Raw genomic sequence first — 20,016 nt, 5'->3', positions numbered from 1 at the left:
ATTATTATTATTGTGAAGACAAGATAAAACCACATGTCATAACCACACATTTTTCATTGTTTTTATCGGTCATCCACAGCCACATATTCTGATGTGATAGCCAACAAAAACTTGTCATGTTATTAATTTTATTTTTGTTTTTTTACCTCTTATATCACTTTATCATTTTTGTCAAACAAAACTTCTGTATTGTGTATCAAAACACAAAAACTTAAGAGTTACGTAGATTTTTTGTTGAATAGTAAAATGTTTAGCAAAAAATATAATATTACGTGTGTTTGCGCCCCTGTAAAATTTATATAGGCTTGCCACTAGTAACATAAAATTGAATTTCAAAAGCGAAAACGATGATTTTAATATAAAAGTATAATAAAAAAATTAAAAATCTATATTTATTTAATATTTAAATATTAAAAGAAAGCCTCATTTAAAATAATCGCCTAAGACCCCATAATTTATTGAGCCAGTCTTGACCATGTAGTACTAAGACACTGCATCACATGGGCCCTGACGAGAATGTTATGGGATTTGAATGGAAGAGATTGTGACATCTTAAAAAGTTAGTCTCAAGTTGGGCAAGTGAATTGCCCACATTAAGTGCGTAGTCATACAGTGTGATTCCATGCTTTTTAAGTGGCTATATGAAATTTCAATTGTTACTTAACTAGTCATTTTAAAATAATAGTGCATTAGTGACTAACACTTTCATTGGATCATTACAGTAGAATTCACAATAATATTTTGGATCTTCTCAATGTTGTCTCCAAATGCTTTAGGCTTGTAAGTTTTAACATAACAAACTCTTTGCAAACACCAAAAAGTATAATGAAAGTATAGATCATGGAACAACTGAATTACCATGGTTATCGATTGGTCAACCAAGGTGATGTTCAAGTTCTATTTTTCCTTTGGGGATAAAATTTTCCTCCAAATTAGACTAGAACAAACCAATATATTAAATTGACATTAGGAATCGGAAAGAAAAATAGTAATATGGATCTTATTGAGAGGTGTTTCACAAGTTTCATCTTTACCCTAAAAGCCTTAATCCCAACTACATGGGTAATTTCCATGTATACTCTCTACAGTTCACAAAGAACAATGCATATGACAAGAGCCTGAATGGAGGAAAACCTATATGTAAAAGAGCCTGAATAACAATTACCAAAGCATTGACAATGAATTCTTTTCCTCTTTTCTTCCTCACAATAAAACAATTGAGTATTTTCTCTATCAAAATTCAGACCTTCAATGAGATTTTCTTCTTCTCCACTATTTTATAATTGATCAAACAAGTCTTAGGTTTCTTCTCTACTCTCAGTGGCTCACAATCAATGTCTTCTTCTCTGTTCAAGTCCTGCTCTCCATCATTCTGCACAATATATAAGAATAATCACTATCAACATGCATACAAAAAACTCATAACCACAGACATTTGTTAATATTTTAATTGTCAATCCAAAATCAGTCACAAGGTTATTACCGAAATCGGCTTCATATCTGGCATTGGAGAACGGCGTTTCAGAACAGCTTCATTGACATTATAGTTCCTCTCATTTACATCTGAATCGTGCTGTTGGGCGATTTCGTGTTCACCTTTGGGCGATTGTGACTTCACTAAATGTTTACGTCTTTGTCTCAAAAATCTGAAAAATTCCATTAAAAAGAAACAGCAGGTTATCTTACATTAATCATAGAAAAACATTGAAATACATCCAAACCAAGAAAAGAAGACCATACCGGACTTCAGACAATAGGTTTTCTCTATTCAGTTTCGCAGTCTGCAATTTTCTCTTCTTTGAAACGAATTCCTATCATACATTGACAATAAACATTTAGCAAAAGACAAACTATGCTGCCAAAAATATCAGAAGCCAATAATTCCCTCTAAATTATATAATTGTTGAGAGTTTTTTTTCTTTTTTTTTTTTAAAAAAATTCCCCTACCAAACCAGATACAATTACCGAGTAAAATTTGTTCTTTATTCCTTTGAACTTTTTTGGTGCCATTGAGGTTAGTGTGGGTGGTTACATTAACACATACAGCATAAGATTCAAGATTTTATTTTCTTCTTTTCCACATTCTCAGAAACCAAACACAGCTAGATCGCTAGAAACCATCATAACTATAATAAGAAACACCAAGAACTATATGGGATCAATAGAATTTAAAGTTACACAGATAGAAAACACATTATAAACACAAAGTTTCACTGTCACACTCAATTAACAATATAGTATCAAACAACATACCAAACCCTAGAGAATTTAGTTTTTTAAATAGAGAAGACTAACCTTTTGCAGTTCCAAGTAGTCCTGCAATAAATTTTGATATTTAAGCTTAGCCTTAGCTTCTTCATTCATAGGGCGAGATTGATGAGAATCCATGGAGACCCTTTTCATCATAGCCTTCATAATTGCATCTCCAACATCAAAACTTAGCAAAATAAAAGGTTGAAAAGAGACAACCCTTTTCACCTCCTACTCCAAATTTAGGTCTTTAACCACAATTATTCAATAAAAGGCAAAGAAAAGAGGAATCCTATTCAAATAGGGGGGGGGGGGGGGGGGGGTGGTTTAGAGAGAGATAAAGGTCGAGACAGAAAATTGATGAGAACCCACTAAAACCCTTCTCAACTTCTTCTCCAAAACCACAAATCCAAGAAAACCCTTTTCAACTCCTACTCCAAAATTGAGTCTTTAACCACAATTCCAAAAATATAAGGCAAAGAAAAACGAATCCTATTCAAATAAGGGTCTTTCAGAGAGAGAGAAACAGAAAATTGACGAGAACCCACTATAGCCCTTCTCACATTCTTCTCCAAAACCACTAATCCAAGAACAAAACTTGGCGATTGAGTGAAGGAAAAGCAAAAAACCCAATTGGAGGTGGAAAATAAGGTTTGAGATTTATATAGAGAGGAAATAATAGTTGTAAATACAATAAAAGGTATTTGTAGAGAGAGGCGGTTCTGTGTAACTTGGTTTGGCTCTCTTTCTGTGGAGTCGTTGAAGGTAAGAAACCGAAAAGGCCCATGAAGATTGGAGATGGAGAGGAAGGAATGAGTGATGAAGATGGATTCGCAGAAGGGCATTTGTGGCAAGTAGAGTTTGCCTTGGGAGGGAGTTGTGGTTGGAGGACAATTGAGGACATATATCTATCTTTCTTTCCTTCCATTCCTTCAAATTCCGTCTCTTTTTATTTTTTTTACTTTTCCCTCTACAAATTTTTTTGGTCCAGCTGGGCCATTCTTACTTCTTAAGAGAGACAGAAGAGGAATGAGTCTGTTTGTATTATCTATATATATAAATAAAAAGGTTGGAAGGTTTGGATATGGCATAGAGACAGAGAGACGGAGATGGAATGGGGTGGTGCAGAAAAGGCAGGAGATAAATGGCTGCCGTTTGCTCATAGGTTCCAAGGAGGACTTTTCATGGGGAGTTGAAAGTACCAAAACACCCTGTTTATTTTTTTTATTTTTTTGTCTCAATAAACAGAAAGTGTCGTGTTAATTTCTGTAAAAACAGATTTTTGCACGTTCGGAACGGTCGATGGCTGCCTACAAAACAAAGAAAACAGCCATTAGAGTTGCATCTATCTAGGGTTGTCATTAAGTCAGTAATGTATTTGTAAATAAAAAGTAAAAAAATAGAGTTTAGGAAGAAAAAAACTCTCATCTTATTTGAGGATGGTCTTTCTTTTTTATTTTTCAATCTTTGTTTAATAGTCATATGGTGGGCCTGTTATTGTGGTAGGAGTGTAAATGAGCCGAATGAGCTGAGCTACCACGAGCTTATTCGAAATCGACTCTGGTAGGAGTGTAAATGAGCTGAATGAGCTGACCTACCGCGAGCTTATTCGGAATTGACTCGACTAAATTTAACTCGTGTTCGAATCAATTATTAAGTGAGCCGTTCTGACCCGTTCGTGAACACGAAACTTGGCTCGATTATTAAACGATACAAACTCATATAAACTCGACTCAAATCGGTTAATATTGTGAACCCACTCGTATAAGGATCAACTCGTTTATTAAGGTTCGACTCGTAACAAATAACAATTGTCATTATATATTAAGTAGTAATAAATAATTGGTTATATGTATATTAAATAGTAAAAGTGAATAAAAGCAATACTTAATCTGTTAATCATATGATCTAATGACAATTCATATACTTAATATGTCAATCATATTATTTATGAAATATAATATGACTATATAATCATATAATAATATAATATTGTGTCATATAACATATAATCACTATATAGATGGATATGATTATATGTTATAAGTATTATCATTAGATACTTAAGAATCATTAGATCACGTGATCCAAAATTTAAGATCATACGAATTATTAGATCATATGATCATACTTTTCATAGATAATTTTATAAGTCATATGATATTATATGATTCATAATTCATAAAATATTTTATATATATACACATATAACTCATAACATACACACAAATTAAGTACAAGTATAAATTATAGCCACATAATATCAAATAAGTATAAAAATTCATATGAATACAATGATTAAGTATCTAGATACTCATATGCAATGGTTAAGCATGATTTAAGATTACAAGTATCTAACAATTATTAATCATACTTAGATACAATAGTTAGGTATATAGATTACATATGTAAGTATCAGTTTACGTTAATCATATGATATAATGACAATTCTGAATTGTTATCATATTATTCATATAATTCTAAATTAATTGAATATAGTTATAATTACTAATGTATTAATTATAATCACAAATTAAATATTTTCATTATAATTTAGTTCATATGATAATAAGTACTATCATTATAATATAGATCACATGATTATATGATCTAACATTGTGCCATAAAATCATTAGATACTTAAAAATTGTTAGATCACCTTTTAAGATTCAAGATCAAATAATACTTATTACTTTAAGAATTGTTTTTTGTTGTTTTTTTTTTTTTTTTTTTTTTCACATTTTAAGATTCAAGATCACATGATACTTCTTACTTAAGAAATGTTTTTTTTTTTTTAAAAAAAAAAAGTATTATCATTAGATACATAGGACCATATGAATATTAATAATTATCATTGTTAATGTTATTAACTTAATATATGTTAGTTAATATTTATATTGACTATTGTTATAATTTTGGGAAAAGTACACATTACCCCCTCAAACTACTACCTCATTGTCAATGTTCCCCCCCCAAACTACTAATTGTGTCAATGTTCCTCCCTAAACTACCAAAAACTGTCAATGTCCCCCCAATGACAAAAATACCCTTCATAAAATTATTAAAATCTAAAAAAATATTTTAAAAAATATAAAATAACAAAAATTTGTACAAAAAATAATAATAATAAATTAAAAACTGGTTTTTTTTTTTCGTTTTTTTTTTTGTTAAAACAAATTATTTTTGTAAGTTTCAGTTATTTTTTCGTTTGGTTTTTTTTTTTTTTTTTAAAAAAAATCATTCTTTTTCGTTTTTTTAATTTAATAAAAAACTGGTTTTTCCTTTTTCTTTTTCGTTTGGTTTTTTTTTTTTTAAAAAAAAATTGTTTTGATATTTTTCAGTTATTTTTTCGTTTGTTTTTTTTTTTTTTTTTTTTTTAAAAAAAAACTTTCCTTTTCGTTTTTTTATTATTTTTTTCGTTTTTTTATTTTATTTATTTAATTTGGTTTTTAAAAAATAATTTTTTAGTTTTTATTTTTAGTTTTAGTTTTTTTTCTTTCCGAATTTATAAGGACATTTTTGTCTAATTCAAAAAAATTTAGGGTTATTTTTGTCTTTTTGTTGGTATTAGGGGGACATTGACATTTTTTGGTAGTTTAAGGAAGGCAATTGACACAATTGATAGTTTGAGGGGTACATTGACAATTGAGTCATTTGAGTGGTAATTTGAGGGGGATATGTGTATTTTTCCCTATAATTTTATTTCTTTAGATACATAAGAATCATTAGATCACATTTTAAAAATTAAAAGTATTAAAGTATGTGTTCACATAATTACAAATTAAGCTATGAATATTAAACAATTAAGGATATGTTTAGACTTCAAAACAACATAATCAAATACAAATTATACGATTCAGCCAATTGGATCATTTGGAAGGAAAACAAATATAAACATAAGTGTATTTTAGAACTAATGTATTATTGATTTCAAATTTAATGTATCATTAATTCCAAATATCATTTGATATTAAATTGTAATCTTCTAATTATAAAGGATTTTGGAAAAGATGAATGCTAGAGCTCATTCTATGCTAACATGGCACCTTGTATTATTTAATAAAAACAGGAGAGATAAATCAAGTTGTAGTTTTTCATTATTAAAAATAGGGTGCCATGTCAGCATAGAAGGACCTCATAATAACACTAGAACGAGCTCTAGCATTTCTCTTTGGCAAATGCAAATATGAAATAGAGATATGATATGTTTACAACTTTCGTACAACTCTAACAACTTTTTTTAAGATAAACCATTCGATATATAGGACCTACATGTAATAAAATAGATCAAATGGTTATTGTAAACATGAAATTGTAAACATATCATATCTCATATGGGAATGGGATTGAACAAATCAACCTATTAAACTAAGATTTTATTTTTTTCAAATAAAAATTTCAAATTTGTAATTAAGGATTTTACCATCAAACTTTCTTTAATTATCCTAAACAATATTTTTCTTTTGTTTGAAAATTATGTTTCTCTTAGTTGCCTGATTTCTCTAACTCTTAATTTTTTTAAATTTTAAGACAAATCCCAAAGGGAATGGAAATTTCATTTAATAAAAAAATTTAAGGGTTATTTTCAAAATTCAAACTTTGCATTAAATTTTACTCAAATCTTTCTCAAATTTCCCTATAATCAGCTAACCCTTGGTTTTACATAAATCTTATCTCCAAAAGATGCATGCCTGCCTAGGGCATTAAAATTTCAAAAAAGTATCTTAATGTCTTTCAAAAATCACATTAATTAAAGACCTAAACTGACTAAACATAAAACCCTATATTTCAATTACATTAAACAAATTGCCTTTTAAGCAAGGCAGTTTGCTGAACTTGCAGGCTAAGAAAGCCATTTCATTGGACAGAGATGCAAGGGCTTTCTAATATGGATAATTTTTTTTTTTTTTTTTAAAAAAAATCTTTCAATTCTGTCATGTACTTAAAATGCATGTCATTCTTACATGCATTTTAAAAAAATAAATGTTTGGAAGAAAATTTTATCCTTTTAATATGGTCAGTCCCAAAGAACATTGTTCAAAGAATATACTATAATGTTGTGCTGGATAGAGCAGTTTAAATTGGATTGTAATTAAAATTAGCATTTGAAATTTTTTAAAGGTAATTTATTTTGTTTGTTTTAACAGAAGCAAGAAGGGTTAGTTTAAAACTCTATTAAATTATGTAAGAAAAAAGAAAAAAAAAAGAAAGAAGCTCTATTAAATCAATAATCATGTGACATCGTGTACACCATTAAATATAGATAATAACTTTTATAAGAACCTAACATAAACTATATTCTTTATGCTCTCCAATACTAGTAGGCCACATTAGCTTAGAACACCAAGATAATTTAAGACGAAAACTCTGGATCACATCTACCATCAACCAAAAGAACAATAAATCTAAATCTGATATCAAGAAAAGACCACCTACAACATATGCTCTTAATTTTATTATTATTATTATTAATTTTTTTTTTAAGGGTTGGTTGAACCACCCCCAAGGGCCTTGGCAGCCACACCCATTTAGCCATTTGGGGGTGGCTCGAACCACCCCAATGTTTGCTTTTTTTTTTTTTTTTTGGAATGCATTTGATCCCTATGTGGTTTAATGACTTTATTTTTGTCCACCTTGATTTTTAAGAGCTAACCTTTCGGGGGTAACAGAATCACTCCCAGACCAGTTATAACTGTTATATGGGAGTGACCAAATCATCCCCTTGGTTATTGAGGGTGGTTTGGATACCACCAAAAGGCCAATCCTTAAAAATTAGTTTTAAGTGTTGGCTCCTTATGGGGGGTCGAACCACCCCCCGAAACCACCCACTGGTTGGTCATGGGGGGTGGCTCGAGCCGCCCCTTCCTCTCTTTCTTTTTTCTTGTTTTTTTTTTTCTAAAAAAATATATATTTTGAATGAGTTTTTTAATTTTTAATGAGGCATATGGCCACGTGACAGTTTTTTTTTGTTATTGGTTTGACATGGATTTCTATTAGTTTTATGGACACAAAGATGGACAAATGAACCATCTCCATTTTTATCCTTAAGCAATGTACTATCTATGATAAGAATTGAAACCGAGGTGGGCAAAAACATGGAGAGTTTCAAAGGCATTTAACCATATTTTTTTAAAAAAAAAATGTTTTAGAACTTATTTTTTTTTTAGATTTTTAAATAATATTAATAAGGCATATGAGGCACGTGTCATTTGCTTGATGTGGCATGGCATTAAAATATTGGATGGAACATGGACATAAGGACCATCTCAATTTGTAGGCTCCAGATAGGTACCGCCTATGATACTTTTTAAAATTGATGTAACCGTTTAATATTAAGCCTTACCATAAGAAGGGGGGGGGGGGGGGGGGGGGGGGGGGAGGGAGGAAGGTGGCTTTTAAACAAGCTAGTAATAAGTTTTGGTGATAATATTTAAGTTAAGGTCCTATATATCCAAATTTATTTGAGATGTAGTCCATTTGGCCAAGAGAGTGGCCAAGCCACCCCTGATTTTTTCATTTTTTTAGACATTGTCCCAATTAAAAGTTGAGAACCCCTTCTCTCTAGACATGTTTTACAGCCTCCAATAAAATTTTGACAAGTCAACTAAAAACACAAGATACCATATAGATGAAAACATCGGATCAGCCCACCAATATCCCCATCAACCAAAAACGAATACCTTCTTCGTTACCCCCCCCACTCATCTATGCCTAAACCACCCAAGCCTCTCAGCTCTGAAGAACCAAATGCTAAGTAATTTCCGGAAGAACTGCTTTTGTGGATTCCCTCGAAGAAACTCCGGCAGCAAAAAAAAGCTAATTCTTGCAGCAGGATTTCACACTACAGCACTCGTTTCCCTACAAAAATAAATGGATTGTCCGGTCCTCAATATGCCTCTCAGCTCTTAAACTCGACCATGATGTGTACAACGTTTCTGCATTAAATCAAAATACAAATGAGATGAGTTCATCATCTAAGAAGCATGTTTGAACAAGCTAGAGAACAAAATAGACCAATACTTTCCTATCCAATCCATAGAATCCAGGATTTCAGTACATATGGGTGTGGTAGAGATCCAACTGATTTACTCTATTAATATAAACAGAGTAATAAAGATCATTTCAAATTTAATGGTGGTTGTAAAAGCAACCTAAGGGTGTGTGAAAATGAGTGTGAAAAAGTGAGAGTGTGTGTAGCATTACTCATATAAAAAATGGATTCTAGTTTCCCTTCCATCTGCTAGACAACCAATCAAAAAACGGAAAAGTGGAAAACAAAGACGGGACTTCCAATTGTCCGATGCAAATGAGTAGCAATTCCTTCTCAGTTACAGATTTCACACATGGTAGGTTTGGGCCACTTTGGAGTAAATATCTTTTATAAGCTACATGTTCTAGCCATTTCTGTTGAAGACAATGTTAGATGCTGGTCATCAGAAAGTTAGATCATTGCATGGATGTTGACAGGAAATTTTACAAAGAGAGATATTAGAGAATATTTTACATAGCCAATGGTTAAGTTAAAAAGAGGAGAGGGCATTATCATCTACATCATATAGGGATGGAAAGAGTCGTGAAAATAGTGGAATAGGAAAATATAACAAAATAGGAATAATAAAAAAAAAAACTATAGTCCAAAAGACATGAAAAGAAATATCACCTTAATGACTTGCAGCAAATAGGTATTTATTCCTTACAGATTGACTCATCAAAGGTTGGAATATGAATTTTGTCATGTAGGTTGAAGAACTAGAAAGCTTTCACACAGACTTTTGAAAGAATTCTTGTAATGTTTTATCTGCCTGTTTAGTGGACAAAAAGTCAATCAAAATGGTTGCAGTGGTCGCATTTGCTAAGAAACCGTTGTTAACCACCCTTTGGAGGTATTTCCTTGTCCATGATGTCTCATTATGTTGCAAGAAGCCTTGGATAAATGTGTTTATATGTGACATGGTCAGGTGAACAACCATTTTCCTCCATTTTCTCAAATAGCTCCCTCGCTTCATTTAGTAATCCCTCTTTGCAAAGCCCTTTGATCATTATATTGAAAGTCCAAACATTAGGTTGCAAACCTTTGGTAGGAAGAGTATTAAAAAGTTCTCTTGCGGTCGTTAGCTTCCCAGCATTACACATACCATCAATCAAGATGTTGTAAATCACAATATCAAGGTGTAACTTTTTGTCTTCCATCTCATGAAACAATGTCATTGCCTCTTGAAAGTGTAGATTCTTACACAAGCCATCTAACAAAATAGCATAAGTTTGGCAATCAGGAAGTTGGCCACAACATTGCATCTCATGGAATAGCTCTAATGCATTCTTAGGTCTCCCAACTCGGCAAAACCCACCAATAAGAGTATTGTAAGTGACAACATCTGGAAAAATTCCCTTTGTGGACATTTCACGAAAGAGACTCATCGCCTTTTCAATTCTTCTCTTTTTACAATATCCATGAATCAATATGTTATAGCTAACAATAGAAGGCGAACAACCCTTCTCAACCATCGTATTAAATGTTTTGACTGCTTCATCCATTCTATTTTGCAAACAATAACAGCCAATCATAGAAGTGTAAGTGATTGTATCAGGCTCAATGCTTCTCTGAATCATCACATCAAAAACTTCTTTTTCCTCTTTCAACATCTTTTTTTTGCCAAGTGTGACTACCAATATGTTGAATGTCCGCACATCTGGCATGATTTTTCGTTGCACCATCTCATTCAATAGTTTAGTTACCTCATTCCACCGGTTGAAATTGCATAGGCCCTGAATTAAAGAATTGTAAGTGAAAATGTCTGGCTGAATTCCTTTCTTTGTCATTTCGGAGAAAAAATTCAAAGCCTCAATTACTGATATGTTCTTACATAAACTATCAATTATTATGTTATACTTCACTACATTAAGTTCAAGATTTCGTTCTTCCAACTTCTGAAGCAACCCAAGAGCCACATTTGTCGCACTTATTTTACACAAACCATTCATTAATGTTCCATAAGTAACTGCATCAGGTTTATAGCCTATCTTCTCCATTTTGTTTGCCAACTTCACAGCTTCAACAATTCTACCCTGAAGACAGAGCCCCTTGACAAGAGTATTAAGAATTATAGAATCCGGTTGAAAACCAAGTTTCAAAATTCTTGCTGAGATAGAGAAGCCAAAATCCACCCGACGCAAATGACAGAAGCAATTAGTCAGAATCCTTAGAGTACAAGCATCGGGAGCAATTCCTGACATTTCCATTTCTTTAATCAGATAAATCACAGTTGAGTGATGCATCGCTCTTGCAATTGCACCCAGCAATTGATTAAAATCCACGAGGGAAGGCAAAGGGTAAATGCGAAGCATTCTATGAAACAGGGGTAAGGCATCATCAAGATTCCTTAAGCTTCGAGATCTGCATCGATCTCTCACAGATTGCAAGAACTGATTGGGGCTTTCCACAATATCTCTACCACAATTGGTAGCGTTAGCAGAAGTAGCACTAAAACTACGACAATAATAATAAAAATAAAAATTTAGAGCATGGAAAGAAACCCTTGCATGAGAATAACGAGGATCCATACGCAAATGATTGAAGAAGAAAGCAAGAGAATTTGTAGGCTTAGCAGTCGTACCCATTTCAGCCGATCTGATGCAATGGCTCAAGAGAAATAAACAGAAGAGGAAGCAGATCTGATGCTCAAGAAATGTAAGAGAAACTTTCACAATCTCCGGAAACAAACGTTCCGGTTCCGACGATGGAGAGGTCTGGGTTCTAAGCCTGAGAATGGAGAGATCTGATTTTTGTTTTGCGCCGTGCAATTACCTTTTTGCCCTTTCTTCAGCTTGACAATTGCAGTAGATGCCGCACAGAGAGGAGAGCGAGAGAGAGAGAGAGAGAAAGAGTAATCACAGTTGAGTGAAGGCAAAGGGTTTCCTGATGTAGAAGAAGAAAGCAAGAGAGTTTCCTGATGTCCAAGAAAAACAGCAGAAGGAGATCTGACGCCTCAAGAGAAACAAGAAGAAATGCGGAAGCGAAACGATGGCGTTCCAATAAATTTATTCTTTATGACCTTTTTTTTTTAAAAAAAAAATAATAATTGTGTGATTGATTGCCCATCTCTAAATATTGACAGAGAAATTACAATAAGAAAACAGGTGTTCAAAGGATGCTAAATACATTTTGGTAGCACAACCAACGTCCTACTAATAACTCACATTTCAATGCGCAGAAAAAATCACGAGTTCATACATAATTGCTACAATTAATTTAAATAATTATTTTTTTTTAAAAAAAACATTATTAATTTAAAATTTTAAAATAAATAGTAATTTAATATAATATTATAGCCGAAGTATTGAGTACAAACATTAACTCTATAATTTAGTGGGTAAAGTCTATTCACAGTTGACCTTCAATCCTTTCGGTGTACAGTCCGAAATAGGCCATCCATGATCTGCAGTAGTTGAGTATGGCCAAGCACCCTTTGCTAGGTGTTGGTTCCGGTTTCTTCTGGTCGGTTTGATGGCGTGGCCCAGTTTTGTTCCGGATTTGTCGTTTGTTCCTTGTTGTGTTTGTTGTATTGTAAAACAGTTGCTCTGTATTTTTAGATCAAACTTGGTCTATAAAAGCTAGTGTATAGCACAGTTTGTGTGACCTCTCCTCGATCTTATAGAAGCTTATGTATATGTAGATGCATCTTCTGTTGTCTAGATTATTTTGTAGCAGTTGTGGACTGTTATGATGATCTAAGTCTGGCATTGCCTGGGTGGATGACTCTCTAACCCTGTGCCTCTGACTTAGTTTATTAGGGATTCTTTGTAACCCTGGACATTAGACCGATTTGGTTTCGTTTCAATCTATTAAAAGGGATCTTTAACCAAAAAAAAAAAAAAAAAAAAAAAAAGAAGAAGAAGAAAGAAACGACACAAGAACTTTATACACAAATCAGCAAGTTGGTCTTTAAACTTTACAAATAATGTAGATATATATATATATCTTCACTCAATATCTTTTATCTCAAATAAAACAATATATTTTACCTCTTTCATTAAACACCACATTAGAAACAATATTTAGTGCAGTCTGATTGTCACAAGATAATTTAAGAATTAAAATTTTTTTAAGCAATTATAGGGAATGATAATCCCACTGCAAGCAATATCCCAAAATAATACACCAAATAAGAATTATGTATAAAAAGTTGTAAACGCATAGGATCCAACGATGAAAAGAATAGTTGGATAAGTTGTTTGACTCATTTTTTATTATTTGTATACATTTTTATATTGTTTTATTTTATTTTAAGTTTGTTGTTGGAGAGTTCACCCTTTTTTCAGTTTTAAGATCATTTCACTCTCTCTTCTTTCTTCTTTCTGGATTAAGAGTGTAAAGAATCGTCCCAACGTGAGTCTTATAAATTCAATAGTAGATTTGAAAATGAAATGTGCAGGAGGGTGTATTTATATCGTTTCTCATTTGGATTATTATATTTGTAGATCCTACAAATTCAATGGTAAATTTGAAAATAATATGTGAATGAGATGTATTTATATCATTTCTCATTTGTATTATTATATTTGGCAAATATAGAAGTCCTAACTATGTGGTGGGAGTGAGGAAAAAAAATATTGGTTAAACTAAATTAAATGTTTGAGACCTATAACAACCACAAAGAAAGTCGTATATTCTTTGACAAGATCCGATAATACTCTTACACTAAAGGTAAGAGTCATGTTTAGTGTCGAAAATAATTGAAAAATTCTTGAGTAGTACAATTTTTACTATAACTGCTTATAAATTGACGTTACAGTTTACATAACACTTATCACATCTACCAAAAAATAGAAAATAAAAATTGTGTTTATTAAATTAAATGTTCATTTCAAATCGATTTTTCAATTAATTGAAATGAGAGGTAAATAGGATCTATAATATAATAATAAGAATGAAATATAGTAAGAATAAAAAGCAAAATATACTCCACTTTATGCATGATGATGTTGAGAGAGGCTTGTTTGTTAATTTTTTTTTTTACAAAAAAACAAAAATATTAACATACAACCCAACTCTCAAAATACTCAAAACACTTCTTCAAACAAAAAAACAGAAAAAAAAAAAAAAAAAAAACTTCCAAACACACGTTAACAAACAGAGCCGAGCCGTGATTGTTAAAAGACTGTACATGTTATTTAAGTTGTGATATTGTGGAGTTGTCAAACCTATAAACACTCAGAACACCATAAATAAATGATTTTTCTGAATATTTGATCTCATCTTACAATCCCATCTCTACAGTGATCAGTTACAGATCCGAGAACCCATGAAAGAGGGTTTCTCATATTTCCTTCCAATGAGAGATTTATGCGGTATTTGGATATGACTTGTGGATGCACCGCAGCAACTATTTTGGTATACTTTCCTCCAGCTTTGATTCAAGATGATCAGCTGGTTTGGACGGTGAGGATTGGTCATCAACGGACGCAGTGGGTTTCTTGAACTGCACCAAGATCATGGTCATGTTGTCACATCCCTCACCACCAGCTGTTGACGGTGCCAAACACCTATCAAGTACTCTCTCACACACCACAGAAAGCTTGCTTTCCTGCATTATTTACAATTTTTACTGTCAAAACTCAAAAGGTTGTAATATTAGACCTTTAAAACATATATAGTTAGCCACTACACATCAACTCAATCCAGATTATTATGTTATTGAAAAGAGAGAGTGAGAGACCAATCCACTCACCATGCTTAGTTGTTCATGAATAAAATCTACTAGTTGCTGGCTTGACATGCAATCCCTGAAAGCAATTAACAGCGAGGGTAATCATCACAAGTTATAAGACTCCTACTTCAAATACCGCCGCGATTATAAGAATAATATCAATATAAAATATAACATAATGAAACTCACTAGCAGGAAAAATATATCTACTAGCTTGTAGGAGTACAGAGAGCTGTAAATTTTGTTTTGATTAATCAAAGACTTTATGCAGGGTGGCCCTGCACAACAAAAACTGACTTTCCTTTCACCATCTTCATAGTTCCATTTTAATCAAAACAAGCCATATGGCTCTCTAATCTCCACTAAGAAAGAGACGAACATATCCCACATTGGTTGGGAAGATGCTTTTTGTCACAGCAAGTCATCTCATGATACATTCAAGATGGAACAGTTGGGATATTAATACCATATAGTTAGTTATATACTGGTCAATTACAAACAAATGGAAATTTCCCATCCTTGATTGAAAGAAACTCCATTCTTTAAGAGCATTTCCCATTGAAACAAAAGGGAGCTTAAATTCATTGTCAGCAGCTATCATGTATTAAATAATCTGGAAGAACATATGAAATGTTCTTGGCTTAGTGAGCCTGACTTCCCACAAGATATATAACAACGTCAAAACTAAACTCGAAAGGAAAAGCATAAGATGCGTACCAGATGCCATCACATGCTAACACGATAAACTCATCATCATCGCAAAGCTCAACCTTGAGAGAAAACAATTAATTGCATATCAATGTTTACCAAGTTTCAATCTAAAAAATAAACAGATGTCATAGCATTAATAGAAAATGCGGAAATTAAAAAAAAAAAAAAAAAAAAAAAAAAAAAATTAGATTTCCAAATCAATCATTTAATCAAACCCACCAAATTGCAAAAGAAAAAGATGTGAGGTACATCACATAAATAGCAATTCATCAATTAACCACAAGAATATACATAAACAGGTGTATCCCTGTTTGATACACTTAACTTAAGAGTAGAGAATAGGGCAGGCCAAAGATAAATCGGATAAAGAAAAAAGGTTTCAGGTGGAAATTTCCTCCAATCGGAATACTTGCTTTTCCATAGGGATTGAAAGTTAGATCATTGCACAGATGTTGGCAGGAAAATTTTACAAAGAGATATTAGAGCATATTGTACATAGCCAATGGTTAAGTTAAAAAGAGGAGAGGGCATTACCATCTACATGCATCATACTGGGGTGGAAAGAATTGAAAAAATAGTGGAATAGCAAAATACAACAAAATAGGAATAGCAATATACAACAATAGTCCAAAAGACATGGAAAGAAATATCACCTTAATGACTTGCAGCAAAAAGGTATTTATTCCTTAAAGATTGACTCATTAAAGGCTGGAATATGAAATTTGTCATGCAGGTTGAAGAACTAGAAAGCTTTCACACAGACTTTTGAAAGAATTCTTGTAATGTTTTATCTGCCTGTTTAGTGGACAAAAGATCAATCAAAATGCTTGTGGTGGTCGCATTTGCTGAGAAACCATTGTTAACCATCCTTTGGAGGTATTTCACTACCCATAATGTCTCATTATATTGCAAGAAGCCTTGGATGATTGTGTTATATGTGAAATGGTTAGGTGAACAACCATTTTCCTCCATTTGATCAAATAGCACCCTCGCTTCCTTTAATAGTCCCTCTTTGCAAAGCCCTTTGATCATTATACTGTAAGTCCAAACATTAGCTTGCAAATCTTTGGTAGGAAGAGTATTAAAGAGTTCTCTTGCAGTCAAAAGTTTCCTAGCATTACACATACCATCAATCAAGATGTTATAAATCACAATATCATGGTGTAAAATTTTGTCTTCCATCTCTTGAAACAATGCCATTGCGTCTGGAAAGTGTAGACTCTTACACAACCCATCTAACAAAATAGCATAAGTTTGGCAATCAGGATGTTGGTCATAACGTTGCATCTCATGGAGTAGCTCTAATGCATTCTTAGGTCTCCCAACTCGGCAAAACCCACCGATAAGAGTACTGTAAGTGACAACATTGGGAAAAATTCCCTTTGTGGACATTTCAGGAAAGAGACTCATTGCCTCATCAATTCTTTTATTTTTGCAATATCCATGGATCAATATGTTATAGCTAACAATAGAAGGCGAACAACCCTTTCGAACCATCGTATTAAATGTTTTAACAGCTTCATCCATTCTATTTTGCAAACAATAACCGTCAATCATAGAATTGTAAGTGATTGTATCAGGCTCTATGCCTCTTTGAATCATCACATCAAAAACTTCTTCAGCCTCCGTCAACATCCCCTCTTTGCCAAGTGTGTCCACTACTATGTTGAATGTATGCAAATCTGGCATGATTTTCCTTTCTACCATCTTATTCAATAGTTTAGTTACTTCTTTCAACCGGCCAAAATTGCATAGGCCGTGAATTAAAGAATTGTAAGTGCAAACGTCTGGCTGAATTCCTCTATTCGTCATTTCGGAGAAAAAAGTCAAAGCTTCAGTTACCGATCTGTCCTTACATAAACTATCAATTATTATGTTATACATCACTACATTAAGTTCAAGATTTCCTTCATCCATCTTTCTTAACAACGTAATAGCCACCCTGGTCTCACCTATTTTACACAAACCGTTCATTAATGTTCCATAAGTAATTGTATCAGGGTTATAGCCTATTTTCTCCATTTTGTTAACCAGCTTCACAGCTTCAGTAATGTTACCTTGAAGACAGAGCCCCTTGACAAGAGTACTAAGAATTATACAGTCTGGTTGAAAACCAAGTTTCAAAATTCTAGCTAAGATAGAGAAGCCGAAATCCAACTGATTCAAATGGCAGAAGCAATTAATCAGAATGCCCATAGTATATACATCGGGAGTAATTCCTGACAGTTCCATTTCTTTAATCAGAGAAATCACGGTTGAGTGATGCTTCATTCTTGCAATTGCAGTCAGCAATTGATTAAAATCCACAAGGGAAGGCAAAGGGTGCATGGGAAGCATTCTATCAAACAAGCCCAAGGCATCATCAAGATTCCTTAAGCTTCGAGATCTGCATCGATCTCTCACAGATTTCAAGAACTGATTGGGGCTTTCCACAATATCTCTACCACTGAAACCACGACAATAATAATAATAAATTGGAGTATGGAAAGAAACCCTTTTTACATGACAATAACGGTTGAAGAAAAAAGCAAGAGAGTTTGTACCCATTTCCTTTCCTGATGTACTCCGAGAAAAACAGCAGAAGCAGATCTGACGCCTCAAGAGAAATAAGAAGAAATGCAGAAGCGAAACGACAGCGTTTCAATAAATTTCCTGATGTAGTGGGCTCAAGATGCAGATCTGTTGTGGTAGCGGCACTGCTCAAGAGATATAAAGAGAAACTTTTCAGTCTCCCGAAACGTTCTGGAGATGGAGAGGTCTGGGTTCGTGCACGACGTCGTTTCTGTTAGTATACAAACTTCAACAAAACACACGTGCCACCTCCATGAGTGAATTTTGTTTTGCACCATGCAATTACCTTTTTGCCCTTTCTTCAGCTTAACAATAAGGCTAGGGTCAGTAATTTTTGATACAACCTGCGAACCCGACACGAACACGACACGGGAAAATAGAGTTGGGGTTATTGTAATCGAGTTCAGGTCGTAATCGGGTCCCATTACGACCTGGTTAAAATCATGTCTGGCGGGTGATTAGACCCCCCTTTTTTTTTTCTTTTTTTTCTTTTTTTAAGAAGAAAGGAAGAAAGACAAAAGTAGAAGAACAAATTGAAAAATGAAGAATCTAGAAAGTTAGAAATGGAGAAACTGAGAAAGGAAGAAACGAATCGGAACCCTAGCCCGCCAGTCGGCATTGCCGCACCGCCCCGCACGGCGCACACCTGTCGCCCGCACTCTGCAGTCCACATGGCCGCACTTCTCGAGTTCGCATCTTCTCTTGATCTCCCATCGTTGGCATTCGGAGTCTGTTATTCATATTCGCAGCCGATCTTTGGTTTCAAAGCTGCAGTGGGGTAGAGCAAATTCCATAATTTCGATGGTCACATATTTATTTCTTTTGTCTATTTTTTGGCCCTTTTTACATTTTTTCTCAACAGGTATAATAGTCGACGATGCAGATTTGTTCATTAATGCTTGAAAGATGTTTGATGGAATGCTTGAGAGAAATTTAGCTTCATGATTGTGACTTTGTCTCTGTTTGTGCCTTGCGTTTTATGATTGTGACTTAGTCTAGGTCCTTCCTCTCCCCCTCCCCCGCCATTTAGGGTTATATATTTTGATGTGTATCTTTGTTGTTAACTGCATGTACAGGTATTCCCTTTGGAACTGTTAGATTTTTAGTCGAGTCGTGTCGGGTTAACAGGTTACACAATTATTAGTCGTGTTTATCGGGTCGTGTTCGGGTCACGTGTCAGAACCCGATTGATAATCGGGTTGGGTTCGTGTCTAACCCCGTTTAATTAATCAGGTCGGTCGGATTGACACAAACCCGGCCCGCGAACTCGAATTGCCAAGCCTAAATAAGGCTCTACCATATAAAAATATAGAGGGTTGCCAATTAATGAATATTAATTAATAAGATTTTTTTTTTTATATAAAAAAATATTTGAAGACTTAATTATAGTCGATATTCTTTAATTAAGGCCCCTAATTATAGTAAGAAGCAATTAAAAATCCATTAAAATGAAAGACTTTACAAATTTATATTATGAAAAGAAAAATGACACCTCCACCAAATGATGAAATTAAAAATGAAATGACTATGTGAGAAATCTTGTTTGTGAACATGTGCATTTTAGAATATATATATATATATACACGAGCTTGAATCTACGATCAATAGATTTATACCAGATTCATGTCTTAGAGCATCCCCATTGGATCATCTAAACTTGAATCTATTTTACACAACCAAAATCCACTTTTTGCTAGTTTAGATAATCACCTCTAAATCTATCATCCATCCGATTATCTACATTTCTATCTATTTTATTAAAATAATCATTTTTAAT

General features: G+C 33.2%; 3 protein-coding genes across 3 annotated transcripts in view; all 3 read right to left on the bottom strand.

The window, feature by feature from the left end:
* Positions 1-975: 975 nt before the first annotated feature.
* Positions 976-3,346, bottom strand: LOC133871254 (uncharacterized). The gene is made up of 4 exons (XM_062308655.1): positions 2,296-3,346; positions 1,741-1,811; positions 1,484-1,646; positions 976-1,372 (listed from the first exon to the last, which is right to left on the bottom strand). Exons 1-4 carry the CDS (start codon positions 2,413-2,415, stop codon positions 1,241-1,243), a joined length of 486 nt encoding a protein of 161 aa, XP_062164639.1. The 5' UTR covers positions 2,416-3,346; the 3' UTR covers positions 976-1,240.
* Positions 3,347-8,986: 5,640 nt separating this feature from the next.
* Positions 8,987-18,350, bottom strand: LOC133870577 (uncharacterized). The gene is made up of 6 exons (XM_062307736.1): positions 16,428-18,350; positions 15,675-15,727; positions 14,979-15,033; positions 14,648-14,834; positions 9,911-12,047; positions 8,987-9,185 (listed from the first exon to the last, which is right to left on the bottom strand). Exons 1-5 carry the CDS (start codon positions 18,213-18,215, stop codon positions 10,159-10,161), a joined length of 3,972 nt encoding a protein of 1,323 aa, XP_062163720.1. The 5' UTR covers positions 18,216-18,350; the 3' UTR covers positions 8,987-9,185; positions 9,911-10,158.
* LOC133870458 (probable protein phosphatase 2C 60) overlaps positions 14,398-20,016 on the bottom strand; it is a 43,148-nt gene continuing 37,529 nt past the window's right edge. Inside the window, exons 4-6 of the transcript XR_009900737.1 lie at positions 15,675-15,727; positions 14,979-15,033; positions 14,398-14,834 (exon numbers count right to left, since the gene is read on the bottom strand). The gene's annotated coding sequence lies outside the window, so the exon portion shown is untranslated. The remainder of the gene's footprint in view (positions 14,835-14,978; positions 15,034-15,674; positions 15,728-20,016) is intronic.

The sequence above is a fragment of the Alnus glutinosa genome, chromosome 6, assembly GCF_958979055.1.
Source record: "Alnus glutinosa chromosome 6, dhAlnGlut1.1, whole genome shotgun sequence".
NCBI lineage: Eukaryota > Viridiplantae > Streptophyta > Magnoliopsida > Fagales > Betulaceae > Alnus > Alnus glutinosa.
The sequence above is the reverse complement of the archived record's forward strand: the minus strand, read 5'-3'. Positions and strand labels throughout refer to the sequence as shown.